This window comes from Paramormyrops kingsleyae, chromosome 19 (genome assembly GCF_048594095.1).
Source record: "Paramormyrops kingsleyae isolate MSU_618 chromosome 19, PKINGS_0.4, whole genome shotgun sequence".
Taxonomy (NCBI): domain Eukaryota; kingdom Metazoa; phylum Chordata; class Actinopteri; order Osteoglossiformes; family Mormyridae; genus Paramormyrops; species Paramormyrops kingsleyae.
In genome coordinates, this window is record NC_132815.1 from 27799426 (window position 1) to 27815622 (window position 16197).

A 16197-nucleotide genomic window follows, 5' to 3' on the forward strand; every position below is an offset into this window, starting at 1 on the left:
AGAAAACATTATCAGTGAACACAATTCGCCGTGCCATCCAAAGGTGCCAGTTAAAACTCTATCATTCAAAAAAGAAGCTGTATTTGAACATGATCCAGAAGCACTGACGTCTTCTCTGGGCCAAAGCTCATTTAAATTGGACTGTGGCTAAGTGGAAAACTGTTCTGTGGTCAGACAAATCTAAATTTGAAATTCTTTTTGGAAACCATGGATGCCGTATCATCCAAACTAAAGAGGAGAAGGACCACCTAGCTTGTTATGGGCGTTCAGTTCAAAAGCCAGCATCTCTGATGTATGGGGGTGCATTTGTACATATGGCATGGGCAGCTTGCATATCTGGAAAGGCACCATCAATGCTGAAAGGTATATCCAGGTTTTAGAGAAACATACTGTATGATGCCATCCAGACAACATCTCTTTCAGGGAAGACCTTCCATTTTCCAACATGAAAATGCCAAACCACACACTGCATCAATTAAAACATAATGGATTTGTAGAAGAAGGGTCCGGGTACGGAACTAGCCTGCCAGTGGTCCAGATCTTTCACTCATTGAGAACATTTGGCGCATCATAAAACGAAAATTACGACACATGAGACCTAGGACAGTGGAGCAACTACAATTCTGTATCTGACAAGTATGGGACAACATTCCTCTCCCAAAACTCAAGCAACTGATCTCCTCAGTCCCCAGACGTTTACAGACTGTTGTTAATAGAAGAGGGGATGCCACCCAGTGGTAAACATGGCCTTGTCCCAACTTTTTTGAGACGTGTTGCTGCCATGACATTCAAAATTACCTTATCTTTTCCTTAAAATGATACATTTTCTCAGATTAAACATTTGATGTGTTTTCTATGTTTTGTTATGAATAAAATATGGGTTTATGTGATTTCCATATCATTACATTCTGTTTTGGTTTACAATTTGCACAAAGTCCCAACTTCATTGGAATTGGGATTGTATAATCATACCCAGTGTATGTTCGCTGGCCAACAAAATGGATGAGATGAAACTTAGGCTATCCTCCCAGAAAAAGCTGGAAACTGCCGTCTCCTAATGTTTACGCAGACCGGGCTAAGCAGCAACATATATTCTCCTTATACTTCAGCACAGACCCTTTTATCTGCCCAGGGAGTTCATGGCCGTCACCATTGCTGCTGTTTCCATCCCCACAGATGCTAATGCTAATACAGCACTTAAGCAGCTACAACGTGCCATCAGCAATTAACAGACTAAGCATCCAGACGATGCCTGTATTATAGGCGGTGATTTCATCCATACCAACCTCAGAACTGTATTACCCAAATTCCCACAGCATGTATCCTGCACCACTAGGGGACAAAAAATACTGGACCACCTTTACATGACTCATATAAGGCTACTCCCTGCCCCCACCTTGGGCAGTCCGGCACGACAGGAGTCTCAGTGCCCGTACTTCCAAGCTCAGGAACAGCTTCTTCTTCTCAAGCTGTTAACCTCCTGAATTGTCTACTCGCTGAAGAGTAAGCTCTTCTCATTCACCTCAATTATGCACCAAGAAAACCATCGATTGCCATCTGCACTATTTTACATGCACCTTATGTCTACTATGTTTACCATGCACTGCTCAGCTCCATTTCACTACTTCTGTCAGACACTACCTCATCTATGGAGACATGCTGATATGTATATCTATTTGTATTTGTTAATATGAGTATCTGTATCTAGCCTGCACGTTTATGTATGTCTGGATAGCTTATGTATAATGTATGTAATGTACGTCTAATTTATGTATAATGTACATATGTCCAATCTATGTACATTCCCCCCCCTCCACCTTCCCTGTCCCCCTACGACTCGCATGTTCTGGTGAAGCCGCAACTCCCTTTTCATTTACACATGTGCAAAATTGATCTGAACTGAATAATTCTATTTGTCTCTTATTACTCATTGCACAAGTTGCACTTCTGTACATTTGCGATCAATTATTACTGTACAGTACTGTTTGTACACTACAGCGTTTTGCACATTTGTCTGAGACTTAATTTATCATTAATTTTAATTTTATTTTGTCTTTTTTGTCTTGCGATATGCTACTGTAATGCCAGCATTTCTCTCCAGAAAATAAGTGTCATAATCTGTTATCTGTTGTTGTCAGCAAACACAAGCAGTCCATACAAGCTCCACACACACAGAGCTGGAGACAAGATGTGAACCTCCCCTTAAAAAGACATGCAGAAAACCCATCTGTATTCTGTGTAACTGTCAATTAGGCATATTAAACAGGTGGACTCCATGCTAAAATAATAATTAATAAAGCTGTGCTATTTTGAATACACAGAGCCCATAAGGGGACAGAAAAAAAATTCATAACTGCACTGAGTCTGATCAAAGAACAATCTATATAAATAATGAATTCATAATTATTAACCTAAATGACACTGATGTCCAGTAAAATCCGCTTTAAGCATTAAAATATGGGGGATTAGGGGGCCGTCGCATCATCCAGGTGCTACACCGTGGTGGTGGTTGAAGTGGCTCCCCATTGTTACTGTAAAGTACTTTGGGTGTCTTGAAAGGCATGATATTAATGTAACATTCATTCATTCAAAGTTAACTTTGCTAGAGTACTGCAGTTAAGGTTTAAACCCGAACCCGCTTTCTGGAATATTTCAGAATCAATCCGCAAATCCCTAAACACATGTTCAGGCAGGAATACCAGGAGGGCATTCCCAAAATCAAAGGAACTCAGAAACACGGATGTGAATGTGGATGTGAGTCTTCCCATAACATTCATGATTCAGATCAGTGAAACTGCTACCAGTGGAGTCATTAGTTATTATTCTGCCTGGTGTCCTAATACAGTTAATCTGGAAGGGGGAGATGTGAACATCCCAAGCAGTTAATGCAGAGCTGCCAGATTGTATTAGTTTTCCTTACAGTCCACCCAATCTATGGCTTGTTTTATGTTAAAATTATAAGTATTAAGTCAAATGATGAATTTTCAGAGAATTTTGGAATAAACTTCACGGACAGAACAGAACTGGCAGGAATTGAGTTTTAGATCAATTAGCATACATTAGTTTTAAACACTGGGGTCCACACAGATCTGTACAGTGCAGTGAGAGCTGATTACAGGAGTGATTCAGCTCTCATAACTGACAGTTGGCTGATATGACACAAGACGGTGCTCATGCAGTAGCTACCTAAAATAAAAGGATGCATTACTGTCACGATCCGCTCCGTTCGATCCTGATGTGTGCCACGCCCACCTCGTTACCTCGTGTGATTACCGATTGTTATCACCTGTTACCCGTTCTTTCCTGCTTGTCTTGTGTATGTAGTCCGCGTCTGAGTTAGTTTCCCCAGGTCTGTCTTTGACGTCGTTTGCTGTGAAGCTCCCCTGTCTGCTTTATATCCGTGAATAAATCCTGTTTGACTGTGTTCACGGCTCACTTGCCTGCTTCCCGGATCGCCCGGACTCACAACCTGACAGAATGACAGACCACGAGCGGCGGCGCATCGGCTTATTACAGGAGGTGGTGTTCTGGCTAAACCAGCCCGAGGTCCAAGAGGACCCTGTAGCGCTGCAGTTAGCCAGCCGGAGCGGGACGCTCCTTAGCGAGATGTCCCCGCACGGAGACGTGCCCGTTATGGAGGAGGTACACGAAAGCCTCCGGCAGCTCGTGCAGCGGGTGACAACGGTGAGGACTCCGCCCGTTATGTGGTCCAGAGCAGGGACTGAAGCCCCGTCACCCGTCGTCACGGAGATGGCGCAGCCACCGCCAACCCCAAGCCGGAGGAAGAAGAAGAGGCGTAAGGAGAGGGCATCAGAGGAAGCCCTAACCATCTGCCTGGGAGTCGCTTCTCTCTCCTCAGCTCCGCTCCTTGTTAGTGATCAGGGGGAATCCCTGATCACCATGGACGTCACCGCCACCGAGAAGGTACCTTCGCGGGCAGCTTCCCCCTTCCGGGGAACGCGGCTAGCCCTTAAAGGGGCCAGGGCCGTCTGGGATACGATTCCCCGGATCCCCAAGGCCCTTAAAGGGCCAGCGCCTGCACACCCGGCGCCGATCCTGGCGCCTATCTCGGACCTGCCTGCTCCGGACTTGCCAGCAGCACCTGCTGCTACTGCTGCCGCACTGCCCGCGGCAACGCCTGTCCAGCCTGACCCGCCTGTCCAGCCTGACCCGCTCGTCCTGCCTGCGGTTCCTGCAGCTGCCAACACTTGGCCCGCAGCAACCCCTGCTGCAGCTGCTGTCGCCGCTCTGCCCGAGGTGCCTGCTGCGGCGCCCCCTGCTGGTCACATGAAGGCGGCGCCCGCCAAGGCGCCCCCTGCTGGCCGCAAGCCTGAGGTACCCGCTGAGGCACACCCTGATGGCCACGTGTTGGCGGCGCCCGCCGAGGCGCCCCCTGCTGGCCGCACGCCCGAGGCACCTGCCCAGGCGGCCCCTGCTGACCACTTGATGGCGGCGCCCGCCGAGGCGCCCCCTGCAGGCCACACGCTCGCGGCCCTACCGGAGGCTGCCGCTCCCGTCCTGCCCGCGGCCCTGTCCGAGGCCACCTCTCCTGTCCTGCCCGCGGCCCTGTCCGAGGCCACCTCTCCTGTCCTGCCCGCGGCCCTGTCCGAGGCCACCTCTCCTGTCCTGCCCGCGGCCCTGTGCGAGGCCGCCTCTCCCGTGCAGCCCTGCTCATTGGTCCAGCCGGTTCCGGACCTGCCTGTTCCTGACCTGCCTGTTCCTGACCCACCTGTTCCCGTCCTGCCCGCAGCTCCAGCTGCACCGCTTCCTGCAGCTGCCACCGCGTGATGCGCCCCCTGCTGGCCGCGGGATGGCGGCGCCAGCCGCGGCGCCCCCTGCTGGCCAGGAACTGAGGGTGCCCGCTGCAGCTCCGCCCGGAGTGCGCGCCTTTGGGGGGGGGGGGGTTCTGTCACGATCCACTCCGTTCGATCCAGATGTGTGCCACGCCCACCTCGTTACCTCGTGTGATTACCGATTGTTATCACCTGTTACCCGTTCTTTCCTGCTTGTCTTGTGTATTTAGTCCGCGTCTGAGTTAGTTTCCCCAGGTCTGTCATTGACGTCGTTTGCTGTGAAGCTCCCCTGTCTGCTTTATATCCGTGAATAAATCCTGTTTGACCGTGTTCACGGCTCACTTACCTGCTTCCCGGATCGCCCGGACTCGCAACCTGACAATTACTGGATGAATTGTTTTAAAACAGAGGTGGTTTGATTTGTGTAACTTTGAAATAAAATGCTTTATAATATTAAGGTATTAGTCAGCGTGCATTCAGGATAAGCTGATTTACTGACTGAGCCATTATGTGGAGTGTCCTTAGTATTTCATTCACAGAAAGGAATACCCAGTAATACTGACCTGAGTACCTCCAGCTTACAGCGTGTAAAACCCAGTAATGCTGACTGCGACATCTCCCTTTTAATCTTTGGATGCTGTTTCTCTGTTAAATCCGGCAGCTCATTGTCACTCAGGTCCAGCTCTCTCACATGTGGGTTTGAACTGAGAGCAGAGGCCAGTGCTGTACAGGATTCCCAACTCAATTTACAGCTGTTCAGTCTGGAAAAGGAAATATGATTTTAAGCATAGCAAAAGCACAACTTGCATTTCAAAATTAATTACAGTGTGCAGTGTTCTGTGCCTCTTGGTGATTTGAGAAGATATGAGAGGTGAGATAGTAAATGTTTACTGTAATCATTTGATCACTGACAATCAGTGGATCTGACCTCAAATCCTTGTATTAATTAATTACCAGGAAAAAACTTTGACAGCCCATAACTGGCAGGGATTAAGTCTGCCTGCTGGTTTTCACAGAAACAGCAGAGTGAATCACTTTTCTCCCAACATTGTGCATTTAGACTTCTTGGGTATGATAAATTACCTGTTGTGTGTGTCAGTGTGTGCCCTGTGACTGACTGGCATCCCACCCAGGGTGTCACCCTACCTCCCACTCTGTACAGCACGGCATAGGGATCCAGGCTCCCTGTCCAGGATAAGCAGTTGGAAGAAGGACAGATGGATGGATGTAAAATGCATATTCTGTACTCACTTCAGTATCTCCAGTTTACAGCTGGGATCCTCCAGTACAGCAGAGAGCAGCGTTGCTCCTGAGTCTCCTAGGTGATTGTAGCTCAGATCCAGCTCTCTCAGGTGTGAGGGGTTTGACCTCAGAGCTGAAGTCAGGGATGAACAGCCTTCTTCTGTGAATGTGCAACCTGCCAGCCTGCCAAAATGAAATTAGAAAGGAAATCACAACATTGTTTTCTACTACTCTCTTCTCAATAGTAGCAATATAATTTATCCTGTGTGACAGCCGAATAGAGGGCGTAGAATGGAGTCTTCCATGTGCTGGTTTGGAAAACACTGGCAGCAGGTGAATATGCATAGACAGGATGTCTAAAGTTTACACTCCCCTATTCTACCTACAGTATGGACTATGAAGCCCCTGAAGAGACCTGTGCAAAAAATGAAAATAAATATACCTTCACGTGCGCACGAGATGCTTTGGCAAGCGCACGCAAAAGAAAGATCATTTTGGTGCTCATGCAGCAATTACCCAAATTAAACTAATATTATAACCCCACCTAAGTAAATGTGATTTATGAAAATGAAATTGTGATCTATGAAACTGTGAAGGGTCCAGCCCATGCATTGACGGTAGCAAGTAATTTAACAATAATAAGTCAGAATAATAATGCACAATAAAAGATATGAAAAATAAGTTCAAATTTACACCTGCTTAGTGGGAATGAAATGGTGTGAGTGAAACTGCCACCGATACCAAGTACCGATTTTTTTGTCATGGTGATCGGCTGATACCAATGCCGATTCTGATGCTTGTAATGATATGTAAGCTCTCTGTTCACCATTAACTTTTTTTCAGATAAAGTAATACTATAAATGTTGCCTTTTTTGCAGTTACCATACGACTCACGGTAGCTCGTTCTTAAGTGCCGAATGAGGTTCGTTGTATTAAATGTTTTGGACAATGCGCCTCCACGTGAGATTTTTTTGGAACATAAACGGCAAATAGCGATTTTTTCATTTTCTCGAAACGTCATAGCGCCAAAACATTTACGTCCCCACTCATCGTGTACGTCATCAATTGTGATCGGTTCCTAAGGTCGATCAAGTTTAACGAGTACCGATCGAGTTATAAAATGTGATTATCGGTCAATATCGATCTTCAGTCGATCGATCGGAGCATCCCTAAAAAAAACTATAATATTAAAGTTTTGACACAGTTCATGCTTAGGCAATTTGTATTCTCCATCAGCTGCATTATGGGTTGAGGCACTAAATGCATGTGAGGGTCTTAAAATATTTGAGGCCTAAATAAAAGAGACCTAAACAGGAGCTTAACTCACAGTAAATGAACTCCACGTGTGGCTTATCCTTCAGCCCTTCCCCTAGACTCTCCTGCTTTGTGTGTACATGTTGGGGGGCATTCAAGTTGTACTATCAAATACCCATAGTCTGTGATTTAATTTGCATTCCAAATATCTAACAAATACCAGTTTAGTATTTCACCTGTCATATAGGACTGACCTCAGTATTTCCAGTGCACAGTGTGGATTCTCCAGTTCCGCAAAGAGCAGCTTCACTCCAGAATCCTGCAGGTCATTGTCACTCAGGTCCAGCTCTCTCAGGTATGAGCAGTTTGATCTGAGAGTTAAAGTCAACGCTTCACAGCATGTCTCTATGAGATTGCAGCTGTTCAGTCTGAAAAAGAAAACATTTAAGACATAGACACATACACAATCTACCGATAACACTACTGACACAAAACAAAAAGACAAGCATTTGTTTTTAGAAAAATAAGCAGCACAGCATACATTTCAAAATGAATAATAGTGTGCAGTGCATCCTGGGAACTGTCTGCACACACCACATGAGTCACATGACCTGATACCAAGCATTTACACCTTGTTGCTCTATTTTCAGCAGACAAAAAGCCATAATACAGGTCACACCACTCAATACCTATAGTCTATACCAGTGGTCGGCAACCTTTTTGACATGGAGTGCCAATTATATATTTTCTTGTTAGTCCACGTTCTCGGGGGGGCGGGGCTACCATCGAGTAGTCAAACCAAAGCAGCAGGTGCGCCAAGCAACAGCCAATGACATTTCAACATCATAGAAATTTTAATGTGTTTAATAATTAGGGTTGTGATCTAGAGACCTGTGCGGGACGAATTTTTCAGTCCCGCTCCTGCCCACTCCCGCAAGATCCTGTCCCGCTCCAGCAAAAAAAATTTATATTATTTTCTCCAGCTCCCGCCCGCAGTATTCAGGTTTTGTCCCGCTCCTGCCCGCAAAATCCCGCAGGTAAACATATAAGTAGTTTTATTTTTACCACTTCTTCCCGCAACTCTGTTTTTTGTTTCACTTGCTTCCCTTTTGAGTGTATATAAAAAAGAAACGGAAAATAAACAAATATGTTTCATTTTATTTGAGTTTAATTGAATGGAATGATGAACATGGAAATACACTCAGAACAGTTAGAATATTGCAATGAAACAAAATAATAATGAACGTTGATTTCTCAAGTGCCTCTCCTGGAGCCGACACCTTATTGTGATGGAGAGGTTTGCGTGTTCCAATGATCCCAGGAGCTAAGTTGCCCGGGGCTTTAAGCCCCTGGTAGAGTCACCCAAGGCAAACAGGTCCTGGGTGAGGAACCAGATGAAGTGCAGCTCAAAAGACTCCTAATGATGAGTATAAACATTGATCCACGATTTCCCTTGCCCGAACGCAGGTCACCGGGGTCCCCTCCTGGAGCCAGGCCTGGGGGTGGGGCTCGATGGCGAGCGCCTGGTGGCCAGGCCTACACCCATGGGGCCTGGTTGGGCACAGCCCAAACAAGGCACGTGGGTCCCCCCTCCAATGGGCTCACCACCCGTAGGAGGGGCCATAGGGGTCGGGTGCAGTGTGAGTTGGGCAGTGGCCGAAGGCGGGGACCTTGGCGGTCCGATCCTCGGCTGCAGAAGCTAGCTCTAGGGACATGGAATGTCACCTCTCTGGTGGGGAAGGAGCCTGAGCTGGTGCGCGATGCTGTGAGGTTCCAACTAGATATAGTCGGGCTCGCCTCGACGCACGGCTTGGGCTCTGGAACAAGTCTCCTCGAAGGGGGTTGGACCCTCTTCCACTCTGGAGTTGCTCACGGGGAGAGGCGCCGAGCTGGGGTGGGCATACTTATTGCCCCCTGGCTGGGCACCTGTACGTTGGGGTTTACCGCAGTAGATGAGAGGGTAGTCTCCCTTCGCCTTCGAGTGGGGGGACGGGTCCTGACTGTTGTTTGCGCTTATGCGCCAAACGGCAGTTCAGAATACCCACCCTTTTTGGAGTCCTTGGAAGGGGTGTTGGAGAGCGCTCCTCCTGGGGACTCTCTTGTTCTGCTGGAGAACTTCAATGCCCACGTGGGCAATGACAGTGAGACCTGGAGTGGCGTGATTGGGAGGAACGGCCCCCCCGATCTGAACCCGAGTGGTGTTCTGTTGTTGGACTTCTGTGCTCGTCACGGATTGTCCATAATGAACACCATGTTCAGGTATAAGGGTGTTCATATGTGCACTTGGCACCAGGACACCCTAGGCCGCAGTTCGATGATCGACTTTGTAGTCGTGTCACCGGACTTGCGGCCGCGTGTCTTGGACACTCGGGTGAAGAGAGGGGCGGAGCTGTCAACTGATCACTACCTGGTGGTGGGTTGGCTCCGCTGGTGGGGGAGGAAGCCGGCCAGGCCTGGCAGACCCAAGCGTATAGTGAGGGTCTGTTGGGAACGTCTGGCGTAATCCCCTGTCAGAGGGAGTTTCAACTCCTACCTTGACAGAACTTCTCCCATGTTCCGGGGGAGGCGGGGGACATCGAGTCCGAATGGGCCATGTTCCGCGCCTCCATTGTGGAGGCGGCTGACTGGAGCTGTGGCCGTAAGGTGGTCGGTGCTTGTCGCGGCGGCAATCCCCGAACCCGCTGGTGGACACCGGTGGTGAGGGATGCCGTCAAGCTGAAGAAGGAGTCCTATCAGGCCTTTTTGGCCTGTGGGACTCCGGAAGCAGCTGATGAGTACCGGCAGGCCAAGCGGAACGCGGCTTCGGCGGTCGCTGAGGCAAAAACTCGGGTATGGGAGGAGTTTGGCGAGGCCATGGAGAATGACTTCCGGACGGCTTCGAGGAGATTCTGCTCCACCATCCGGCGTCTCAGGGCGGGAAAGCAGTGCAGCGTCAACACTGTTTATGGTGGGGATGGTGCGCTGCTGACCTCAGTTCGGGACGTTGTGGGTCGGTGGAAGGAATACTTCGAAGACCTCCTCAATCCCATCGACAAGCCTTCAGATGAGGAAGCAGAGTCTGGGGACTTGGGGTGGACTTACCTATCTCTGGGGCAGAGGTTGCTGAGGTGGTTAAAAAGCTCCTAGGTTGCCGGGCCCCGGGGGTGGATGAGATCCGCCCAGAGTTCCTCAAGGCTCTGGATGTTGCGGGGCTGTCTTGGTTGACACGCATCTGCGGCATTGCGTGGACATCGGGGGCGGTGCCTCTGGATTGGCAGACCGGGGTGGTGGTCCCCATCTTTAAGAGGGGGGACCGGAGGGTGTGTTCCAACTATAGGGGGATCACACTCCTCAGCCTCCCTGGTAAGGTCTATTCGGGGGTGCTGGAGATGAGGGTCCGTCGGATAGTTGAACCTCGGATTCAGGAGGAGCAGTGTGGTTTTCGCCCTGGCCGTGGAACAGTGGACCAGCTCTATACTCTCGGCAGGGTCCTGGAGGGTGCGTGGGAGTTTGCCTAACCAGTCTACATGTGCTTTGTGGACTTGGAGAAGGCATTCGACCACGTCCCTTGGGGAGTCCTGTGGGGAGTGCTCCGAGAGTACGGGGTGCCGGACTGCCTTATAAAGGCTGTTCGGTCCTTGTATGACCGGTGTCAGAGCTTGGTCTACATTGCCGGCAGTAAGTCGGACTCGTTCCCGGTGAGGGCTGGACTCCGCCAGGGCTGCCCTTTATCACCGATTCTGTTCATAACTTTTATGGACAGAATTTCTAGGCGCAGCCATGGCGTTGAGGGTGTCCGGTTTGGTGACCTCAGGATTAGGTCTCTGCTTTTTGCAGATGATGTGGTTCTGTTGACCTCATCAGACCGTGACCTTCGGCTCTCACTGGAACAGTTCGCAGCCGAGTGTGAAGCGGCTGGAATGAAAATCAGCACCTCCAGATCCGAGATCATGGTCCTCAGCCGGGAAAGGGTGGAGTGCTCTCTCCAGGTTGGGGAGGGGGTCCTTCCCCAAGTGGAGGAGTTTAAGTATCTCGGGGTCTTGTTCACGAGTGAGGGAAGGATGGAGCGAGAGATTGACAGGCGGATCGGTGCGGCGTCAGCAGTGATGCGGGCGCTGCATCGGTCTGTTGTGGTGAAGAAGGAGCTGAGCCAAAAGGCAAAGCTCTCGATTTACCAGTCGATCTACGTTCCTACCCTCACCTATGGTCACGAGCTGTGGGTAGTGACCGAAAGAACGAGATCGCAAGTGCAAGCGGCCGAAATGAGTTTTCTCCACAGGGTGGCTGGGTATGGGAGGTATTTTCTGCAAAAAATAAAATTAAAATGATTAAAAGAAAATACAATCTCCACTTTGCCATTTACTTCCCAAAGTCTGTGCGTAAAAATCCTGCACAAATGAAAATTAAAATGAAATAGCACTATTTGCATTTTAATTTTCCACTCATGTATGAGTCAGATATGAAAAATTGAAAAATAAAATAAAAAACCCTTTTTGTCTTTTCATTTTCCAATTTGACTTTTCATTTCCTACTTTGGCTTTTCATTTTCAAGTTCACTACATGCAAATATATGTTAATCGGAGCGGGGCGGTGGGCTGAGCTACTGATCACTGCTGCGCTTCTCAGTGCGTTTGCCGATTCCTTTCTTCTTGTGTTTCTTGCCCGTGTCGCCCAAACTAATGGCAAAGTCACACGGCTTAAGTTAGCTACTTATCTACAGCTTCCGATTCATTTAGCTTCTTATTCGTAGCGCCTTATTTCACGACTTAAGTTACTTGCAGCTTCCTTATAGGGGAGTGTTCAAAGCTGCACATGCTGTGCAGTTTTTAGTTAAAACATTTTGAAAATACGAAATTAAATATTATGTCATGCGATATAATGGCAGGTATGCCATTGTAAGGAAACAATGAAATTAGCCTGGGTCAGACTGCCATGTTTTCAGCTAGGTAGCTATCTGGCCTAGGCTAATTTCAGTGTCATTAGAGTGGCATGCCTGCTGTTTACTATGCATTTCATATTTACCTTACCCAAGATGAATAAGACCTCCGAATTCCATTTGGAAATATGGCTTCTTATTCAAATAAGTGTGAACAATTGATCAAAGTGACCAGTTTACTGTTACAAATGAAAGATCACATTATGCCCAGGTAATTTTCAATACAGGAAGACTTTCTTCTACGAAATAAATATACGTTCTCAAACCTTTTATTCATACGTTATTTTGTATTTCCAACTTAAGCCCTGAAGTTAGACGCTACGAATAAGAAGCTAAATGAATCGGAAGCTGTAGCTAATAGCTAACTTAAGCCACGTGTGACTTTGCCATTAGTTTGGGCGACACGGGCGACATGGGAAAGAAACACAAGGAGAAAGGAATCAGCAAACGCACTGAGAAGCGCAGCAGTGATCAGTAGCTTCGCCCACCGCCCCGCTCCGATTAACATATATTTGCATGTAGTGAACTTGAAAATGAAAAGCCAAAGTAGGAAATGAAAAGTCAAATTGGAAAATGAAAAGACAAAAAGGGTTTTTAATTTTATTTTTCAATTTTTCACATCTGACTCATACATGAGTGGAAAATTAAAATGCAAATAGTGCTAATTCATTTTAATTTTAATTTGTGCAGGATTTTTATGCACAGACTTTGGGAAGTAAATGGCAAAGTGGAGATTGTATTTTCTTTTTATCATTTTCATTTTAATTTTATTTTTTGCAGAAAATACCTCCCATAGCTGGGCTCTCCCTTAGACATAGGGTGAGGAGCTCGGTCATTCGGGAGAGACTCAGAGTAGAGCCGCTGCTCCTCCGCATTGAGAGGAGCCAGATGAGGTGGCTCGGGCATCTGCTTAGGATGCCTCCTGGACGCCTCCCTGGTGAGGTGTTCCGGGCATGTCCCACTGGGAGGAGGCCCCGGGGCAAGACCCAGGACACGCTGGAGGGACTATGTCTCTCGGCTGGCCTGGGAATGCCTTGGGATCCCCCCAGAGGAGCTAGAGGAAGTGGCTGGGGAGAGGGAAGTCTGGGTTTCCCTGCTGAGACTGCTGCCCCCGCGACCCGACCTCGGATAAGCGGAAGTAAATGGATGGATGGATGGATTTCTCAAGTGGTCAAACAGAAAAGCATTTGGCCTAATACTGCTTCAGAGCGTTAGCCTTTAATTTAGTCGTTCTTGTTGCTTTTGTACAGTAGATAAATAATAGAGTACTTGTTTTTAATAAATTAATTTTAAGATAATTCCATTTTGCGGGAGTGCCGCGATTAATTCTATTCTCCCGCAACCCGCACATACATGAGGACCTTACCGCCCGCACCCGCATTCACCCATCAAATCTTGTCCCGCGCCGCACTCGCGGGTCCCGCGGTACTCCCGCGGGAGTGCAGGTCTCTATTGTGATCATCGTCAGCGTGCCACCCGAAATTCCTCCGCGTGCCAGTTGTGGCACACGTGCCTAGGGTTGCCGACCCCTGGTCTATACCTTTGGCAGGGCCTTCATTCCTGCTGCGGTCAAGACAAACAACTCTCCCCTAGGCTGAACCACCAAGACAGCCAGTCACATACCTGCAGACTGTAACTTTTTCACATGCCATTGTCTTTATGGATATATATATATATTTTTTCAAGATGGTGGTTCATAGTACGCAGTGGCTTTTACGGCTACCGGAACTCTGGAATGTTTACCTTGTTTTCTTTGTTCTGTTATTTTTAAGTTTATTTGCAAGCTCAGTCAATAGAAAGTTCTTCTACAGGCGACAGGAACTTTTAAATCTCAGATTATGTCAAATGATAAATTTTCAGAGAATTTTGGAATAAACTTCACGGACACAACAGAACTGGCAGGAATTGAGTTTTAGACCCATTAGCATACAGTACTGTTAAACACTGGGGTCCACACAAATCTGTACAGTGCAGTGAGAGCTGATTATAGGAGTGATTCATTTCTCATAACTGACAGTTGGCTGATATGACACAAGAAGGTGCTCATGCAGCAGCTACCTAAAATAAAAGGATGCATTACTGGATGAATTGTTTTAAAACAGAGAATGTTTGATTTGTGTAACTTTTATATAAAATGCTTTATATTATCGTAAGAGTTTAATTTGGCTATGTTATGTTGATGGGGAAGTGGGTCTACTTCTCTGAGCTTGCGGATGGAGCGCAAGGGTGAGATGAGAGGTGAAGGAGAGAAAGGGACCTACACCTGCACGTTGGTTCTGTGATTGTCCCGGCTGCGGACTTGCCTGGCGCTCTCGCTGATCTCAGAGCAGAGCTTCGTGATCTGAAGCAATTTTGCATAACCCAGAAGGACAGTGCTGTGGACAGGCTCTCACAGCAGGTTGCTGATCTCCAACGAGGCATCGCCAGCCTTCCGTGTGTTTCTAACCATTCCTGTGCTTTGTTTGAGCGTGCTTCCCCTGACAGACGCCAGCCGTCATGGGAGGACCATCAACGTGACTTTGACGACAGGGTTAGCCTACCACATCACTCCTCTGCTCGGGGACGGCCTCCATCCAGAGACACCTGCTGTCAGCTGTGCTACGGCCCATCCCCTGCATCACCCACCTACCATCGGCTTGAGTTCGGCCGCTCACCTCCTCTTCATCATGCCTCCTCGCCGCATAGACGGGACGACTCTAGATGCCGCGAGGATAAGTGCCAACACAGTTTTGAGCAGGTTTCCTGTCCTCCTGACCGACATCATCCAACCCGCACCTCACCCCATCTGCCCTCCTGGGGTCATCGTCCTCTAACTGCACGGTGTACCGGAGGTATAGCTGGTGGCTGCCAGTCAGCTTCACACTCTCCTGACACATGGTACAAACGACACAGGTCCCATTCATCTCCCTCTCCCCCTCCACATTCATGGCACAATTCTGCCCTTGACGACCACTCCCACCCGGCACATCGGGTGCATTTCTCCCCGTCACGCCATCCTGACCACTCCACGCACCCACACACCCAGGGAAACTCATAGAGGCTATCATTGCGGACCGAATGCTAGTGTCTGAGGTTGATAGGGTCCATGTGGATTTCTCAACCGTTGCCCAGGGTCCACCGCCTACACCATTTATTCCAGTTACAGTTGCAGGCATGGCATTCCATGCTCTGGTGGACACCGGCTCTGGTTTATCTCTTATTACATACAACTGCTTGAAGGCCATACCATCCCTAGCCTCGCAGCCCATAGCTAAGCCGTGTGTCCTTGCTTCTTCTGTTACTGGTCATTTTCTGGATATGCTGGGTACTGTCACTGCCCCATTACGCCTGGGTGATCTGACCCTTACCCATGTATTTCATGTTTTGCGTGCCTCATGCCACCCCATAATTATAGGTTAGGACTTCCTCATTCAGCATGTCGCGACTGTCTCAGTGTTTGACGCACACCTCAGGCTGTATGATACAATTGTGTCTTTTGCATCACCCCAACAGCTCATTCCAGTTCAATGCTTGGCTGTTATCGCCGATTGTATCACGGTGCCCCCTTTGTCGGAAATGGTAGTTTTGGTCTCAGTGATTAGTGATAGCCTGGCAACCCCTCAGTATGACTCTTACGTGGGGATCCTCGAGCCTCAGCTTACCCCAACCACGACACTTGTGGTCGCTCGAACATTGACATCCGTGACCCAAGGCCAGGGTATGGTCAGGGTAGTAAACCCCTCCCCGGCACCAGTTACCTTGGCACAAAACTGCCCCCTGGGGCTAGTGTTCTCCATCACTGGCCGCCCACAGGAAGAGTATACGCTGGTTTCAGCAGTAAATGCTCATGAGGCTCCTCATGACCCCCCATCACGGGTTGATCTGACTAAGACATGCCTTGAGGTCGAGGACCGACTTCAGCTGGAGGCTTTACTGGCCAGATATGCTGATATTTTTAGTGCCCATCCTTACGATTATGGTTGTACAGACACAGAAGCTCTTGGAGCAGGGTGT

General features: G+C 48.5%; 1 protein-coding gene across 1 annotated transcript in view; it reads right to left on the reverse strand.

Annotated features, from left to right (window-relative positions):
* LOC111841726 (uncharacterized) overlaps positions 1-16197 on the reverse strand; it is a 218586-nt gene that overhangs the window by 54170 nt on the left and 148219 nt on the right. Inside the window, exons 40-42 of the mRNA XM_072702643.1 lie at positions 7544-7717; positions 6045-6218; positions 5357-5554 (exon numbers count right to left, since the gene is read on the reverse strand). Of these exons, the coding sequence (XP_072558744.1) occupies positions 5357-5554; positions 6045-6218; positions 7544-7717 (546 nt within the window). The remainder of the gene's footprint in view (positions 1-5356; positions 5555-6044; positions 6219-7543; positions 7718-16197) is intronic.